Source organism: Jaculus jaculus, chromosome 2, assembly GCF_020740685.1.
Source record: "Jaculus jaculus isolate mJacJac1 chromosome 2, mJacJac1.mat.Y.cur, whole genome shotgun sequence".
Classification (NCBI taxonomy): domain Eukaryota; kingdom Metazoa; phylum Chordata; class Mammalia; order Rodentia; family Dipodidae; genus Jaculus; species Jaculus jaculus.
In genome coordinates, this window is record NC_059103.1 from 170193891 (window position 1) to 170214132 (window position 20242).

Below are 20242 nucleotides of genomic sequence, written 5' to 3' on the forward strand. Positions count from 1 at the left end.
TCGAACTAGGATCCTTAGGCTTCACAGGCAAGCGCTTAACCGCTAAGCCATCTCTCCAGCCCGTTTTTTACACTTTTAATGATACTTTTTTACTTTCCTTAGGTAATTCATATTAAAAAAGAAGCTACAGAATAATAGAATATGTTTCAGTTCCCATCATAAATTTTACATTGGAAAACAGTTTATCTTATGGGTCTTTCAAATACAGTTTGATTATATTAAGTACACTGATATTGAATATTCAGTTCCTAGTTGGTATCTTTTATTAAAGCACTAACTTTTTCATATAAATTTATTATTTACACATCTTTGGGCTTAAAGATAAGTGAAATGAAACACATTGCACCTTGTAATTACACCTTAGAAAAAATCAAAATATTTAAATCTTCAGAATATTGTGAATATAACAATAGTTCACTACAACCACTAACAGAGAGACAAGTCTTTTAAAAATTAAAAATATACTGCTATTCTCTTCTGATATAAGAGAGAAATTACACTTTGTCTACTAATAGTAACAACTAAATATTAAGATCAAAGAGTAATTTGCATGTTTATGACCTATAGGCTCATAGGTGAATTATGGATGAATAGAAAGTTTTTAAAATCTTTAATGAATTTTAATTTTAATGAACTTCTAAATGTGAGCTGTCATATGGGTTTATAGTTCTAATATAAAAGAGATCTGTGGGATGGAGAGATTGCTCAGTGGTTAAGGCACTTGTCTTCAAAGTTTAAAAACCCGGCTTCAATTCCCCAGTTCCTATGTAAAGCCAAAGTGGCACAAGGATCTGGAGTTTGTGTGCAGTGGCTAGAAGCTGTGGCACACCCATTCTTTCCCTCTCTCCTTCTTTCCCTTTCTCCCTCTCTCTCTCTTCTCTGTCTCCTTGCATATAATTTTTTAAATCTTTATTTATTGTTTATTTATTTGCGAGCAGATTGAGTGCCACTATTGCACAGGTGTGTACATCTTGTCATACTAGTTGCTTTCATATAGTAGTGTCCCTGCTTGTTCACAATATTGTTGGCCATTTTCCCCTGACACCACATGTAGTGCTATTTGTTTGTTTGTTTTTTGATATTTTTACTTATTTATTTGCAAGCAGAGAGAAAAGCGACAGAGGGAATGAGTATGCCACTGTATATGAGCTCCAAATTCATGTGCTGCTTTGTGCATCTGGTTTTATATGTGTACTGGCCATCAAATCTGGGTCATTAGGCTTTGCAGGCAAGTGCCTTACCTGTTTAGCCATCTCCCCAGCCCTCCCCAAAAATAAAATACTTTTTCCAAAGTATATTTTACCTTGTATTGGATAGTGCCTATTTTCAGTCAAGCACCACATATTTCATCCACAGATAAGAGAAGCTATTTAGAAAAAAAAATTGGAATCAAGCATCTATGCATTTATTTAATGTATATGGTTAATAACAAGTTACTTACATTCATTATTTATGAGCACTTGTTAATCAGTAGTAAACTGCCACCAAAATTATCCTGCAAATTTCTGTTGAAAGTAAATAATTGTTTTCTGTGATGCCAGTTTAAATAACTATTAAAACATATCATGCTTCTCGTGTGTGTGTGTGTGTGTGTGTGTGTGTGTGTGTGTGTGTGTGTGTGTTCTGTAGCCACTGACATTATTGGCCTAGGTTAAACAATAGGTTTTCCTCTTTCATGCAATGGAAATACTTATCCTCTGTGTGGATACTTTGTATTCTCTGTGTTGAAAATATCCTTTATTCTGAAATACTTTTTGTTTCCCATCATTTGAACATTGAATGTTGACCAAATATAAATACCAGAAAAGCAATCCACATTGACACTCATAATTAGAAGTACAGTGATTATAAAAATTAGAAAAATTGACAGCAAATACTTTCTGATTTGTACCTTTTTCAGATTTTATTTTTTATTATGTTAAAGCTTCCATTCAAGAAAATGTATGAATCAGTTGATGAATTTTCACATATGTGTATAGCCACTTTATCACAACTCAGTATCTCAGCAATCTCCATCCCTGCTCATAGTGTTCCATATGCCAGTATTCTGACCTCTATAGCCATAAGTCCCAACATAACTAAGTGTCAATATCAATTTTTAACTAGTTAAAATATTTTTAAGCAAATTTCTCATCCATAAGTCCACTGGTTTTTGAGCCCCAGTAAATAATATAATTAAAATTATAAATTAATGATATTGAGCAGAATTAAAGCACAGCTTTAATAGTAGCTGGTTGTGCTTTAATATCAGGTAATATATGTTTATCCACTATGGTATTTCACATGTAAATTTCTCAGTGTTACTATAAAGAAACAAATCTCCATTTATTAGGTAAACTTCTACAGTAAATCTTAATAACTGATTATAACATGAGTTTTCCTACAGTTACTTAGTAAGAACTATCATATACATATGCATATGTTATTTGTATATGAGAGTACAGATCTTCCTGAAGAAAACAGTACTTTGAATCTGGGATTTCTTTCGTTGCATTCCTGTCTTGCAGCTGTGGGTTTGATAAACTGACACAACAGTGAAAGGAATCCCTGCCCTGGGTCAGCTTATCGTACACACTGTGGACATCTCTTTGTCTTGAACACAGTTCTAGTCATGTCACATCTGAGTAGAATGTTCGAAGCTTATGGTCAATGGAACACAACCTCAGTATTTACAGGTGATTTGAAAATACACCTGATAAAACTGAGGTATAGTACCACTGAACTAAGAACTTTAAGAATTTCCAAAAGATGAAACAAAAACAATAAAAATAACATGTATAGATTTATAGTATTGTCATGTCATTTTTCAGTATAGTGACAGAAGAGCTATTAATGAAATCATTTAATGTCTTGTCATTCTGTTAAGCAAATTATATTATAGACATGATTAAATTATAAAATAAATGAATAAAATGAACATATTTTGTTCTTTTGTCCCAGTTTATAACATAATAGACAATCCCTTGGGAAAGTTGTCATTCTAGCTGAATCAATATTTTTTCAAGTTTTTAGAAAATACAAATTCAAAATGGTTTGTGTCCTTTTTTCTTATGAATAGTCCACCAAAATCATTTGTACACTGTCCAAGCTAAAGTATGGTATGTGTCAAAGAATTTTTCTAAAACCTGTTCTAATGCTATAATATATCCAGGTGAAAAGCTGTTTCACAAGATAATATAGATTAATAAGTTATAATATCAAGCTTCATTTGTATATAGCTAAAATAAAATTGTTGCATCCATATAATTTATGAATGAATTTGCCTGGCATTGTCATACATAATGTAAACATACTTTTTCTGATTCACTGTTAACCCTTTGGAGTATAAAGAACGTCATGTACTTACAGTATCTTACAAGTGGCTCTCCATTTCTGTGCTGCAAATGGAACTGTGCTAAGCAGAAGTTGTACTCCTTTTTAGAGAAAACAGCAATGTCCAAGACTTTGTTTAACAAGAGACCACTTTTAAATGTGTTTGGTCACCTCAAAGGATATGTAGACCATTTCCTGCCAGTAGGATTAGAGGAAGGAAGCATCAGGCTCTAGTGTTTGATGTGTGTTGTACTGTAATTCCTTTCATGTGTTTAGTGGCTTTTATATGGTGATCAGTGTTCTGCTACCAATTGTGACCCTGGTGTGGTCCAGGTCATTAAAGTTCAACCAACTTTAATGTATAGAATGGTTAACTATACCTAGCAGCATTATTAAAATTAAGGATACTGCTTAATTTTAAATAACTACCTCTCATTTTCATTAAGATATTTATTTATCATAATAGAATGATCATCCCCTGGTACATGTGACTCAGTGTTAGGGACTGTCAATACTATAGATGCATATGCTCGTTAAGCCTCCTTACTTAACCCTGAAAGCCAGATTATGTCTGTCTGTCTGTCTGTCTCTTTCTCTTTCTCTCTCTCTCTCTCTCTCTCTCTCTCTCTCTCTCTCTCTCTCTGTATGTGTGTGTGTGTGTGTGTGTGTGTGTGTTTGTCTAGTATTGTGGTGTGATGTCTTACTGTGGTTTACACACATATTTGTATGCAGATCCATGTGCTGTGCATGTGCATGTGGAGATGAAGAGAAAACTGTAGTTGACATTATCTCTTACTTATTCATATACTTCTTCAGATGGGTTTTTTTCCCTCAACCCAGAGCTGCAGTTTTTCTTTAACAAGCCCCAGTGATTCTCCATTTCTGCCCCAGACCCTGAATGGCCAGGATTACTGACATGCATAACTATGCCCAGCTTTTTTACTTGAGTTCTGGAAAGTCAAACTCAGGCAGTTGGAGACCAGGCCCTTACACTAAAATGGAAAACACTCTTAACCACTGAATCATCTTCCCAGCCCAAGACCTGATATTAAAATCATCATTTTATTCCCATAGTCTCTTAAGAGTATATAATATTCAAAGTGGAAACTAGCTTAAGGTGTAAACTTTCTGGTTGTGTGAGCCTTACAGACAAGGATATTGGCACAATTGTTGTCAACAATATTGTATACCTATATTATGAGTATCTCGTGACTTTGACAAAATCTGTGACCAAAAACACAGAAATTTATTTTAGGCTCATAGTTGGGATGTATGTCCATCATAGCTGGGGAAGCATGGCGGTGGGTGTGGCTCACAGATGTGGTGACAGGAATGTAAGGCTGCCTGTTCACGTCTCAGCTGTCTAAGAAACACAGGACAGGATTTGGGATCAGAATATAAAACTTTGAGACCTATTCCCCTGTGATCTACTTGCTCTAGCTAAGCTCCACCTCCAGAAAGTTTCACAACCTCCCAAAATAGTACCCCTCACTGGAGGCCAAGAGTTAAAATACATTATCCTGCTAGGGACATTTGACATCAACATGATTAACAGTACCTTTACTGAAATAGTGGGTATTATGGTGCACGCATATAAATCCCAGCACTCAAAATGCCAAGGCATTTTTACTGAAATAACTGTATTAAATCAAATGAAAACAGTATAAAGAAATGCATCTTCTATATATCTACTGCCTACCTCTTTTATATGACTTTTTTTTTATTAGATATGGACATATTTAGTATGTAAACAACGCATGTTGGTACCATCCTTTTCTAAGACTTCTTTGAGCCTTTTTCTTATATGTATATGATCCCCACCTGGACATTCATAATTTCATTTATAAATTTTTTTACTGGTAAATAATACTGTATTGCATGCATATTCCAGGTGTTAGTTTTAACTTCTGTTGATAGGCACTGAACTTTAACTTAACTTTAACGCACTTTGTTGCAAATAAGTAGGCTTCCGCAGTCTCATTTTACACATATTTAGCAGTCTCTGTAGCCTGTGCTCTCCATTAGAAATTTTGCTGGTGAAATTTTTAGGTCCATGGGCTGGGGAGATGGCTTAGCGGTTAAGCTGCTTGCCTGCAAAGCCAGAGGACCCAGGTTCAGTTCCCCAGGACCCATGTAAGCCAGATGTACAAGGTGGTGCATAGAAGATTCTTAATTGATAGTGTTTTCTTTATTATCTTAATTTGTATGTTAAACTAGTCATATTTTAATATAAAATGTCCTGGATTGTTGCTACATTTTTAGAAAACACTTTATTTCTTTAATGAATACAGAATTGTTTAATGAGTATTATGTGTGAGTTTGAATCTAACACTTCTGGTTTCTATTCTTCCTGAAATTTTGTCATTTTTGTAGCTTTGAAACAGATCCATATATTATAAATTATGGCAACATTCTTTGTAAAGGAGTTGGTTTGTCATATGCCAAATCTAAAATAGGCTTCCCTTCTCTGACTTTTTTTTAAGGCAGCTCCATTTTGTAGCCTTGTAAGTACTGTCTTCATTAAGTTTGACTTGAAGTCAATACAATAATACATTTAGTAAAATATCTTGTACTTTCCTTTGAGAGCTAATTTGCATAGTCCTATGTGTAGAAAGCAGGCAAAGAAGAAGACTAAATTTCTAGTCCAGGTGTGAATTTGAGCTATGTTACTTCATATCACCCTTTTCTAAAATAATAGCATTGTAAGCTAGAGTCAACCTATGGCACTCTGTAAATTGAGATTTGCCTAGAACCACTTTGTAAGCCAACATAAATTGCTCTTACTAGTATTACTATCATTTGTATTTTTCATTACAAAATAGCCTATACCTTGATGTTCAAATCATTAATAATAGAATTAAAATACATAAAGAGAACAAAGCTTAAACAATAAATGAATACATATTAATAAAAAAGTATTTGATAGCTAAAAGGAAGAGCTGGGAACAGGTTCAGTGGTTAAAGATGCTTACTGGCAAAGCCTGTCAGCTTGGGTTCATTTCCCAAGCCTCCCAAGTAAGTTAGATAAAAAAACAAAAGTGGAGCCGGGCATGGTGGCACATGCCTTTAATTCCAGCACTCGGGAGGCAGAGGTGGAAGGAGCGCTGTGAGTTCAAGGCCACCCTGAGACTACATAGTTAATTCCAGGCCATCCTGAGCCAGAGTGAGACCCTACCTTGAAAAACAAACAAAAAAAGTGGAATGAGTGTCTGTAGTGACAAGAGGTCCTGGAGCCCTGCACCCACTCCACATGCACAGATGGATTAGATAGATGATAGACAGATATATAGATAAATTGATAAGATATATGCATGCATACTGTTATGCATGCATACATTATAAATTGATAATATTTTTTTAATTAATTAATTTATTTATTTGAGAGCGACAGACACAGAGAGAAAGACAGATAGATGGAGAGAGAGAGAGAATGGGCGTGCCAGGGCTTCCAGCCTCTGCAAACGAACTCCAGACGCATGCGCCCCCTTGTGCATCTGGCTAACGTGGGACCTGGGGAACTGAGCCTCGAACCGGGGTCCTTAGGCTTCACAGGCAAGCACTTAACCGCTACGCCATCTCTCCAGCCCTAAATTGATAATATTTTAAGAATAAATGAAAGATGTTTTATTAACGTTTCCAAGAAATTTGGAATCATTAACTTAATTGTGTTTTATTCTATATAAATTTCATATGAGATATATATATTATTCTATAGAAGTTATTTAGAAAATTACTGCCTTCCTTTCCTGTTTAATTAAGTTATATAAATATTTCTGTCTCTATAGCAATGAAGTATGTTTAGAACCTTCACTTTTAAGAACTCCATAGTGACTTTAAATAACATTATTATTAGTAACCATTTTAAGTTGATATATTAATTGAAAGGGTCCAATTATGAGTCTTCACTTAAATGGAATTGATTGGGTAGTAGGGAAAAAAAAAAAAGAACATTGGGAAACACTTGGAAAATCTCTATGAGTTTCTCAAATAATGTATCCAACATGGATCTATAGATAATAGGGAGGCTATTAATTACCAAAGCCAGTTGTTTTGAGTAAAAGAAAAATATAATTTTGAGTAAATATTTGAAGAAAATATATGAATGAGAGCAGATGCTGACATAATTAGTATAAAGTCTGGGCAATTCATGTTTATTAGTAATTTGTAGTCATGGTAGATTTTACTGGAGAGCTGTGAAACAGAAGTGTAGTGAAGACATGTTGTAGAAACACTTGAAATAGCCAGGCTGACTGTCTGATAAGGATACAATATACGTTGGATGTATTTATTTTATTACAATCCTGAGAAACCTAAAGAAAAGAAGCTTATGTTTACAGTCAAATTCTCCTTACTATATCTGAAGCTAACTTTTTAAAACTTTATCAATTAATTAATTTAATTTGAGGGAGAGGGAGAGAATGGGCATGCCAGAGCCTCTAGATGCATGCACCCCATTGTGCATTATGTGGGCCCTGGGGAATTGAACCAGGTTTCTTTGGCTTTGCAGGCAAATGCCTTAATTGCTAAGCCATTTCTCTAGCCCCTGAAGTTAACTTTTATGCTAAGTACCTGAATACTCATTAATCTGAGAATTTTATGTAAACACACCTATAATATAGTATGATATTCTTGAAATTCTCTGACCTTATTTTGTCAATGAGTATTTTCAATTTATTTTTGTTTATTTATTTGAGAGCAACAGACAGAGAGAGAGAGAGAGAGAGAGAGAGAGAGAATGGGCGCACAGGGCCCACTGCAAGTGAACTCCAGATGCGTGCGCCCCCTTGTTCATCTGCCTAACGTGGGTCCTGGGGAATCGAGCCTTGAACTGGGGTCCTTAGGCTTCAAGGCAAGCGCCTAACCACTAAGCCATCTCTCTACCACTTAATGAGTTTTTATATATTATTATTAAAAGCCTGCAAATATGACATTCTAAAATGTAATATTTGAATATTAATATGTTAAGTGCCTGAATACTCATTAGCCTGAGGATTTTATTTAAACATGCCTGTAATATATTATGATATTCTCACAATTCTCTGATCTTATGTTGTCAATGAGTAACTTTTATATTATTGTTTAAAGCCTGCAAATAGGACATTCTAAAATTTAATATTTGAATTTTAATGAAAGAAATATTTAAAATTGTAATGTTAGTGCAGTGTAGAAAAGCTTGACGAAATGGTATAGAATGTGTTTGTTGTCTGCAATACCATGTAAAAATTAAAAAGTATTTAACAATACTTTCGCTATTTCTTTTTCTTTCTCATAAGCCATCTTAATTTTCCATGTGTTTTTGCTGTTGTTTTAACTCAAAGTTTTTAAAGTTATCTCCTCATATCCTGTATGTTGGTTATTTGAGTCCATATGGAATTTTGTATTTGTTGGTCTTTAATTTCATCTTACTAGTTTGGACTAGTTCTTTTTTAAAATATAAAGGAATTGATATTTTTCTCTTTCATCATAGTAGATTATATATACAACCTTTATTATCTGAAAATTTGATGACCTGCTTATATGCAGTTATTAAAAATTAACTTAGTCATATCCTGTACCATATTATTGCAGATTTGACCTTCTATATTGGACCTCATATATACATCAATATTATGCCCATTTTACTAGGTTTTACTCAAGTGCATTCCACTGTGTTATATTAATGAAACTTTAGAATATGTACATATACTTATATGTGTGCATAGTATATATATACATATACACACACACATATATATTATATATACATCAGCCCCATAATACTGATGCTGTTTTCTTACTACTTTCCTGGTTATACTACTACAAATGATACGTGTTGGGTTTGGCTGGAATTTTTGTTCTCAGTTCATACATATGGTTCTTATAAATATCTTTCTTTTTTATGTGCATATGCATGCTTATTTGCATGTATCTGGGTACATGTTTATGAAGGTGTGCTTGCTGCACATAGTGCATGCATGTAGAGGCCAGAGGATAAGCCTCATTTTCATTCCCAACATTTTTAATACAGGGTCTTTCACAGACTTGGAGTACATATTTTCCTACAAATATATCTTGAGAATTTAATTTCTCATTTGCCTAACCATTAATAATATTTTGCAAGACTTATAGCATTGTAAAAAGACGTTTATATTATAATAAAGTTATCTATAATTTAGTTATCCAAATGAAAAGATTTGGGCTGCTCTCGTTTCTATTCTGACAACCTCTTCCAAAGAGATGGTGATAGACATTGAGGAGACTCAAAAGTCATCAAAGCAGAAATTCAGAGGTTTCTCTGGAAGGCTCAGCACCAAAAGAAACTTAAACCACATCTTTCAAGACTCAGGGAACATTTGTAGAAAGAGGAGGAGGAAAGATTGTAAAAGCCACAAAATGGAAAGGTTTATATCAAGGTATTTTTCCCACACTGAGACTGTCTGGTACATTCATGACCTCACAGTGAATACTAATAACCCCAGGGTCTTCAGTGGAATGCCGGCAGGAGATTGGGGATCAAAGAGTTTATTCTAATGAGAATATGACCAGTATGTAATATGGTCATTCTGTGAAGTTCATAATAACAAAAATAGTAGGAAAGACTCAGTAAATCCTTCTATCATTATTATATCTTATTTTATATTTACAAAAGCTTAGAAAATGTGAATCTTATCATGCCATCAAAAATCCATGTGCTGCTTCATTAAAAGGCTTTGATTATTAATAGTTCAATATATTCAATTTTTTGCTCCTTTCCTTACCTATGCCTCTTCTTTTTAGAATATGAAATGTGTGATGAATTTCCCAATATTAATATAACACTTGGACTAATGATATAGGGAAGCCATTTTCTTATAGAATATTGAATTTTAATCCAGGAAGTTATTACCCTTTGTTTAAACTGTTAAGATGTTTCTATTATCTTCAGTGTTCTTTTGTATTTTGTAATAAGCTGAGAGCAGTTGTTAAGATTTTTTGCTCCAGAACAGGCCAGCTAGCTTTCTTACAATAAATAAATAGATGCCATTTGTTAGATACATCATTTTTTAAATTATCGTATTTAATCCTGAAAGAAACCTATGCAAAGCAGGTGTTATTATCCTCTGATGGGGAAAACTGACATTCATTGACATTAAGTGACTTCCTCAAAGATACATCATGTGTTAAATTATAGAACTAAAATTTGAATATTACTGTGTTTTATAATTAATACACTTAAGACTACATTATATTGCCCCCTCCATGAACGTGTAACCCTATCTTACCAGTATGAACCATGCTACATAGAATTGATTTGTGCAGAAATTATAAACTTATTTATTTTATTCAAAGAAATTATAATTGAGAAATACATATACCAGCATTTGTGAATCCATTGTACCACAAATGAATGCATAGCAAGCATAAAATTAAACCACAAAGAGATCTCGGGAGTACCAGCATTGAAGAGAAAAATAATCTAGTGTTAAAAAATCTAGTAAGGAGGGAAAGTTGATATTTTTAAGAATAAGCAAAATCATGAAAACAGTAGCTTCTAGTATACTACTCTATCTGATGTAGTTTTGCATGGCCTAACTTGTTTAACTCCCTTATTGACTTGACTTTGCAAATGAGTAAAATAAAACAATGAAATGGAATCTTGGCCAAAACTATCTGAGGTAGAGGGAAGGATTACACTTATAAATCCAAGAATCCAGTCTGCTAAGACACAAACATACTCTATTGCCATTTTGCATTATGCCAAGTGTCATGTGCCCAGAGACATCTGCTGAGTTAATGTCTAAAAACTGTCCACTGGTATGGTAATCAGGAAGATTATTGAGGTCCTTTTCCTTCAGGGTTTCCAAGGAAATTCAGGAATGATTCCTAGTTGTTTTTGATTAGAGGAGCAAAATATGGTGGGTAATGAATCTGCTGCGAGAAGTGTAAGATTCTGGCTACAAGAGATATGGTAATAGTCTAAGGGTTGTTTCTAGGTCTTAGGGAGGATGTCTTTCTCTGTTTTTTTTTAATATTTTACTATTATGGACATACTTGATATGGATACCTCTTGTGTTGATACCATCCTTTCCCTGGTCCCTGTCCCCTTCTGCTGGGGCCCCTCCTCAGTAAGGTTGCAGGCATTCCTCATGGGGTTGTGGGTTATGCCTTATGGGAGCAGTAGCCAGTTGTGGGGAGGCAATGTATCTGGATGTGATGACCCAAACCTGTGGCTCTTAGAATCTTCCTGGCCCCTCTTCCGCAAAACTCCCTGAGCTGTGGTGGGTGAGTTTTAAGTCTACTTCATTGATAAGCTCTTAGGAACCTCTGGATCTCTCTGTTGGTTAGGTGTTGAGTGCCCTCAGCCTCTGTCTCCTTCACTGTGGTGCCGATTATCATGTTCAGCATGGAAGCAGCACTCAATGCTTGTCTCCCCAATTCCTCTGTGGTTTCAGCTGGGGCTTGGCTTGCAAGGGGTAGTTTATCTCCTCAAGTTTTTCTACCTTCTGAGAAAGAAAAGCAGATTCTTTCTCCAGTGGAGAATGAAGTCAGCATAGGTTAAATGTGGTAAGTGTTATTAATTTAGGGAGAATTTCATGCATGTAGCCCATCTGTTAGCCAAAATCTAGTGATGGTTAAGCATTGGAGAGCATAATCTTTGTCTCCAAAGGATTGTGACCTGGTTCCCAATTCCAGATACGGGTTATTTTTCACCGAGTGCTACCATTGTACTGGTGTGTACATCTTACCAGGTTGTTTGATTCTGAGTCGCTTAGTCCTCTGGTTGCTCGGACTGTTGATGGCCACTTTCCCCCAGTAGCTCATGTAGTGATTTCAGCACAAGATGAGCTGTCTGGTTTTCTGGCTCTCTTCCAGATTCCAGCCAGGTCTCTCAGTGTTTGGCAGCATATGGTGTCTACAGCAATAGGGTCTTACCTTTTACCTCAGGCAAGTAATCAAGTGCTTTGATAGAAGCCTGTCTTGTGTTGGGGACTTCATAGGTCTCTCTGATCAACAGCTCATTGTGTGTAGAAACCGCTTTCTGGTGCTGAGAGTTACAAACCAGAGCAGAAAAAATTTTAGGTCAGGCTCCATGCCACCCTCTCCAGGGCACTTCTTTCCAGGTGCTTCCCCCATACTCCTGTTGAGGGTTCAATCTTGTAGCGTAACTTCGTGGACAAAGATTTCTATGGTACCAGTTCATTTTGGGTTTAGTTTTGTGGTTTTTCCTCCACCCTCCTCTTCCCCTCCCCCCAACCCCTTTGGTCTCTATTGTCTTGTCCTCAAGTTGCCTATCAGGTATGTCAGCTGACCAAGGTTAGGAACCACAGATGCGTGACATGTGCAGTTTTTGTCTTTTTGTTATTGTGTGAGTTTTTATGCAGAGATTAATTTGAACATGGCTTTAGCCAAAAGGGTAAAAGATACAAAAGACTAAGAATGATAAAGTAAAATCCTCCCAGGAAGTGGCAGGGTAAAGAATATTTAATATTCAATCAGCTTTCATGCATGAGTAACTAGCTGCATTCGAAGCCCTTTGCTAAGTACTGTGTAGATAAAGGGAGAAAGAAAGCATATATTCCATCTTTCAGCAATGGTATGAGACTATGAGACTCCAGAAAGGAGTACATGCCTCCTCTAAGTTCAGTGAAGTAGACAACAGGCACACCAACATTTCAATGTGTAATAAGTGAAATCGCTTTGGATTTTAATGGTCCTTTTCCGTGCTTACCTCCTTTCAGAAAATAGAGATGTAATGTTCCAGATTAATGAGATGTGATGTCAAATATGAGTGTGGTGTTTGGAATCAATGTCGGTGGCACTTTAAGTAAGAGAGAGAGAGAAAAGGTGGACATATTCTTGAGGTGTGGCCTGGACGCACTGGCTTGGGATCTCTACATGTGGGAGCATAGAGTCTTGCCAAGCTCCTTGGGTGCTTTTGCATTCTGTGGATAAGGGAGGAAGGGCCTGTTCTAAATCGTTCATCAGAGCACTCAACTTTGGTTTTATCCTGACAGCCTTTCTATCCCTGTCCTGTCACTTTAAAGATTATTGTGACTTATGGAAACTTAGTGAGAAATTTGTAGACATTTACTGTATTCAAGACACAAAAATTTTACTTCTTAGATTCCTATTTTCTGGCTGGTTTAACATTTTGTAGATCTCAATTGAGCTCTAAGTGAATGAACTTCACTTCTTTACAGTGAATTCCCAAGATATGCCTATTCAGCAGTGAACAGTAAATGGTTCAGCATGAGCTGCTCCTTATGTAAACATACAAAAGGCCTGCCCCAGACTAAATCAATTTAAAAAGGAAAACATTAAAGCTATGTTTCCTGTTATACATTTCAAGTCTTCTTTGGTTCCTTATGATTACATTATTGACCAGCTATTGCAGACTAGTTTATCCTCCCACACCACCTGCTGAATGGTTCAAATGGTATAAAAGAAGAGTTTCGGAAGGGCAAAGCAATTACAATTATAACTCCTACATTCTGGCCAATAAAGCAGCTTTGTGTGTTAAGGGTAAGGAAGTTATGAGGATCTTGATCTACCCTCCTTCCTCACTTGAATTGCTGGGAGGTTTTAAAGGCTACAAGAAGGAGAGAGCAATGTTCATAGAGCTTTTAAAAATATGTGAATTTGAGACAAAAAATTTGATTCCTATTTTTGATAGCAAACATTCCTAAGAAAAAGATTAATTAGAAAATAAAGTAATAACATAGGTTTTCTTATAAGATATTCACATTGTATTTTAAGACAGATGTTGCTTATATTAAGCATCCTGGTTTACATCATTGACTTATAGTAGCTTTCCTATGATTAGTTAAATATCTTACTATTATAATTCTTTTTAAGTTCTTCTGTCATTGTTTCTTGTTCTATGAAAACAGTATACTAAATCAAAGCTCTCAAATACAAAATGTTGTCAATTTTGGCATCTGCAATCAAGTTTTTTTTTCTAGTCTTACCAATCTAGTTTTAAGTTATAAAGTCCTTTGCATAAGGAAAATAGATTCTAAAAGTTGTAAAAACGGGCTGGAGAGATGGCTTAGCGGTTAAGCGCTTGCCTGTGAAGCCTAAGGACCCCGGTTCGAGGCTCGGTTCCCCAGGTCCCACGTTAGCCAGATACACAAGGGGACACACGCGTCTGGAGTTCGTTTGCAGAGGCTGGAAGCCCTGGCGCGCCCATTCTCTCTCTCTCCCTCTATTTGTCTTTCTCTCTGTGTCTGTCACTATCAAATAAATAAATAAAATTTTAAAAAAATTTTAAAAAAGTTGTAAAAACGACCTCCAATCTTTGAAGAATTGAAAATAAATTGTTTTGAAAACTTATGTTTAAACATTTGCATATGTGTACTTTAAAAAAATCTAGTGTGCATTTGATGTGAAATATTTCTCTCAGAAGAAATCCTGCTATAATAGTGATTAATAAAAGTTAATGCATGGTATTTGGAAACATTTTGAATGTCTTTTTTTAATTTAGTATTGTAAAACAAAGTACTCTGAATGTTCTATATAATAATAAGAATGGTTTCAATTATATATATGTAAACAAATCATGAGAATTTCTTGCACTTTAAAGAATAAAGATTAGTAAATATTTCAACTTGAAAAGTTTTAACTACTTTTCAAAAATAAGGCAAATTAATATAGTAATAGTGTATCTTCTCTATAAAGAAATAAAAAATAACTCATTGGGAACATAATATGAGATTTATGAGATAATAAGGACATTGTTTCCTATCTGAGTTTAAATGTATTATATATTATTTTATCAGATAAAAATCAAACTAAATGCAAACTTTTTACATTGTTTCTAGTTCTTTAAAAGACAATTTTCATATTAGCCAGAACCAAAATGCAAGTGTTTTACTTTTGTAACTTATAACATAAATTTAAAATTTATATTTGAGGAGTTCATTGGAAATACATTAATATTTTTTGATTGTGCTTCTCAGGAAGCTAAGAAAAAGTTAAAGAAAGTGTGTTGTTTTTTAAAGATGCAAATATATTTTTATTTGACCCAAAATAAACTTTTTTCTTAGCCTAGAAAGTATGGGCTTATTTTATACTAAGCAGCATGTTACTGAAATGATTTTAGGCTGGCTAAAGTATTGACAGAGCTCACTATGGATCAGTGGTTTCTCTGCTGTCTTTGGTTTGTTGTTGTTTGCTTTTGGTTTTTCAAGTCCTTGTGTATACTGTATGCAGTGAGTCTCCTTGTCACTTTCTAGGCACTTTGCTTCTATTTGTTAATTTATTCCAAGGAAAAATAAAGAGTCAAAGTAGGATAACTTGTCTCCTAACACTTACCAAAGGTTTTCTGATGTGACAATTTCTACACCAGGCTTTCTAAATATTTTCTTACCATAATTAAGACTCATGCTGTTATGGCATTCCATAATTTTTGTGTTCTGTTCAGAAGGTGAAATTGACAATTTACAAAGTTTACTTTTACAAAGTTTACTGTTGGGTCACACATCTTTGTTCTCCAGAGCTGAGACTAGCATAGGTCTCTTAACTTTACAAACTTTGTAAAACTTTGTAAAGATCTTCTTGAGGCTTAAAGCTCCTATTGCCTATGACATGACTTCTACCCTCTTCCATGTTAGCCATTCAGAGGCTCTTCAGGTTTCCAGATATGCTGTTGCCACATTTTTGGACCTGTGAACTGTTTCACATACATGAGGCACTTCAGTTGTTTGAAATGAGAAAACTGGGTTGATTCACCAATGTCTAGGTCATGTGTTCTGTGTGCTTCCTGTTGTTTGTTTCATCTTGCATGGTATCAAAGTTATTTCCTTTTTGATTGCAAATATACTGTATTTGTCCTTCTTTATCTCTTTATCTTGTATTACATGCTGGAGATTTATCTGTTTTTGTTTTCTTTTTTTTGTTTGTTTGTTTGTTTGTTCTATTTTGTTTTATCTGTGTGGAATGCTTTTTTCATTTTGGTTATTTGTCCTTTTATGTCCTACTCTATTTTTTAAAGTTCATGTTACCTTTTTCAGTGTAGTTTTTTAATTCTGAGCCTTCTTTGCTAATACTAATATGTTAAACAGTAAGTTTTCCTTCAAGTGCTACTGTCACTGTATCACATAACCTGTAATGCACAAGATTATAACTATTTTATTATGATTTTGATCCATAAGTGAGCAGTTTATAAATTTGTTTTAAAATTCTACATATGAGGAGTGTTGCAGGTTATCTTGTAAAACAACAAATATAATCTAGTCTTCATGATACTAGACAGTTATTTTATGTTTCATATCAGCTGGCCTATTTTTGTCTTTGATGTATTCTGCTTTTAGTCCTGCTGTATCACTCAGGGTACCTTAGTATCATGTGTAAGTTACAAATTGTATCTGTGTCTCATTTCACTTAGACCCTAAACTGGGGAAATGTTTTGAGTTAAAATTTAGACCAGAGGATAAGGTTCAGAAAGAGTTTATTATACCTTAAAGCTTTAGGAGGGAGAAGAGAAGAGGTTTAAGCCCAGAACATACGAGCAGGTAGCAAGCTGGAGCTCCTGCACAGGGCAGCAAGAGGGAGTTTCTTGAAGCTTCATCAGGGAAGGAACAGCTCTTGTCCCAGAGAGACAAGAGGGGGTGGGAGAAGCAAGACTTGGGCCAGAGTTTTTATGGGAAGTAATATAGGTTTCTACATGACATGACAAATACCAGATTTCACAGATTTCTGAAAATGGGGCAATAGGTAGGGATCAGGGTCTGTGTCATTTAGGAAGGATATAACCTTGGTCTAGAACTTTTCCTGGAGGGTATAATTTTCCATGGCAGAAAGAGATTAGAAAAAAAAAAAATACACATTCTCCTTGTAGGCTGAATGACAGTTCTCACATTTAATTAAGGGGGGGGGGATCACTTTGGTGTTTTGTTTACCAATCTGCCTAGCTTATCTCTGTCTCCTATCATAGTAACCTTATAAAAACCATCTCAGATGTGATCAACCTGGTTTATTAAGTAGTATGATTAATGATCTTGATTATCAATTTAAAAGGATTAAAATGTGCCTAGGAGATTTGTCAAGCTTCTAGGTGTGTCTTAGAAGGTATTGGCTCCATCTCACATGCTAGGGCCAGTTAAATAAAAGAGGGCAAAGCAGAGAGCCATCCACTTTAGGCATTCGCTCTGTTTCCTAGTCACCATAATATGAGCTACTACAATCTATCAAACTCTCCTTCAAGGCCATGATGGTCTGACAACTGGGAATTCATGAGCCAGAAGAAATCTTTCCTTCCTTAAGTTGTTTTGTTCAGGTGTTTGGTCACAGTGACATAAAACATGATCAATAATCAAAAAGAGAAAAAGAAATAATGAGACTATACTGCTAAGTCAAATAAGCATAAAATGTTTATCTGCTTGCTTTCATCATCATCATTATTATTATTATTATTATTATTACCTTTACAGGAGAGCCTTGAATTTAGGAATTCTTCGTGATCCTGGATCAGAAATTGAAGATAGACAATACCAAATAGACTTGCAGTCTATCAATATTGGTACTGCACAGTGGGATCAATTAAAACCAGAGAAAGAAGGTGGTACTGGAGGGGCTGTTACTGAGAATGAAAGGAATTCTCAAAATCCCGCCCTTGAGTGGAATATGGCCAGCAGGTAAGAAAGAATTGAGATTCTGCTCTTTCTAATCTCATTGCTAGAAGAGCAGTTGTTAACCTGAATATGTCCAGTCTAAGTGTTTTCATATTGCTTCTATTTGTCATTACCAACAAGACACATTTGTAATTGTAGTTGTTACACTTGGAAACCCACTTGTCCTGCCTCTGTAATTAGTACAATTTAGAATTGTGTCATTTTTTTCCCCAAAATTTGGTTTTTGCCAAAATGATCTACTTTAGGTAAAAGATGGGTTTACATCTTCACTTCAGATCCAGTATATTCAGGGTCAAGGGTTGTATTCATTATTTTTTTAATCCTCTGTATTCTATTTTAAAAAGTAAGGGGAAAAGGTAACAAATACTGTGTAAAGTTTTATTTCATGTAGAGTAGGAGGAACAACAAATCAGTTGCTCTGAGTGCTCCTCCCTTTTGTCTTCAACTGAAAGCAGCTAGTTATTTTATTATTTATTTATTCATTCATTTATTTCAAAGAGAGAAAGAGCCAGATAAATATAGAAACAAATGAGTACATCAGGGCCACTAGCCACTACAAACTAACTCCTTGTGTTTGCTGCACCACCTGGTGTATCTGGCTTACATAGGAGCAGAGGAATTGAACCTGGGTCCTTAGGTTTTTCTGGCAAGTACCTTAACCACTAAGCCAACTCTCTAGCCCAACAAAGATCATGTCTAAAGAAATTATTACACAATGTGAGCTGTTCATATTTGTGGACAGACACTGTCATCTCACATAGGATACTCATGGGATCATGTGCTAAAAAAAAACGGTACTAGAAATTAAAACTAATTTTACATTATTAAACTATAAGACTTTATAATTTTCTGCAAATATGAATTGTTTTTCATCAGATTTTCTACAAATAGAAAGTATTTATTACTTGCATGGTAGTTTGTTGATTAGATTTCTTAAAAACATCTTGGGCAGGCTTTCTTAATATTTATTAAGCAATGCTAATTGCTTTGGTTCTTTTCTTTAAAACACTAAAATTCTGTCAGTGTTTTGGCAACAATAATAGTGACATCAATAATAGATTAGATAAATTAAATAAAACATATCATATTATACCCTTATTATCTGAATAGTTACCTGAATCCTAAATACAGAGATCAACTTGCTATACGCTGAGATATCCCAAGCACATAGCACTGCTGTGATGTCAGCTGGATTATTGAAGTTCTTCCATGTCAAGTGATTGAATGTGCCTCAGGGCAGGTGGAAATGTGGTTTTTTTTAAAAAGCATGTATAGCCAGCCAAGATAAATTTCAGGAAAGGAATGTATTATTGTGCTAATAACAGGTAACATACTTGGCATCAGGGGAATGTATATTTTTGTACTGAAATGAGGACTTGGATGACACCTACAACATTGAGTGCACCAACACTAATCTCTGCATGTTACATATTATCAAGCAGTATCACATCCCCTGATTCTTCTTTTTTCATTCTGTTTTCAAATTTAGCCAACTTATAAACCTTGAAAGTTATCATGTCTTAAATATCACAAATTATATCATCAACAAAGAAGACAGGGCATGTAGTCCCAGGCAGTTTATGGCAATTTAGCTGTAACTCAGTCATGCCTTTCCTGTTACTTTATTTAACAAATGGGGGAGTTATATCCATGCTCTTAAGTATTCACTGATATGAAATTCACACACCATAAAATTAATTATCTGAGGTCAATATGTTGCACAATGACCACCTCTAACTAGCTCTAACACCTAGCTCTCACACCTTTTCTGCACTCTTAAGTGAAATAAATCCTTTTCCTAAGTAGTAATAAGTAGTTTCTCTGCATCCTTCTCTTTCCCAGGCTATGGCAATCACTGATCTACTACATTCTGTTTTTCTGGGTTTATCTATTCCACTTCCAGTTGTAACCATGACAGTATTGTGTGCTTGGGATATCTCAGCATACAGCATGTTAATTATCTTTAGGACACAGATAATTAGGGTATAATATGCTATGTTTATATAATTTATGTAATCTATTATAGATGTCACAATAATTGTTTTTAATACATTGACACAGTTTTATGCTTAAAAAATTAAATAAAACAGGAAGTAGAATAATAAGGTCTGACCTTTTATGTCTGGCTGCTTTCATTTGACATGATACTTTGTGTGTTTGTCCACATCATTGCATGCATCAATATATAAGTCTTTTCTTTTGTCCAAATAATACCATATCCAGTGTGTATACCCTGATGTGTTTATCAGTTCATACACTAATGTATGTTTTAGCTAGCTCCTATATTGTCCAAGTTCTTGATTATCTATACATATTTTACATAAACTTTACTTTTGTTG

At 34.8% G+C, this 20242-nt stretch overlaps 1 protein-coding gene across 5 annotated transcripts in view; it reads left to right on the forward strand.

Annotated features, from left to right (window-relative positions):
• The window catches only part of Vps13b (vacuolar protein sorting 13 homolog B), a 659022-nt gene that overhangs the window by 378701 nt on the left and 260079 nt on the right, over positions 1-20242 (forward strand). For all 5 annotated transcript variants that reach the window (XM_045143281.1, XM_045143283.1, XM_045143282.1 and 2 more), the window contains one exon: positions 17703-17906. In XM_045143281.1, the coding sequence (XP_044999216.1) occupies positions 17703-17906 (204 nt within the window). The remainder of the gene's footprint in view (positions 1-17702; positions 17907-20242) is intronic.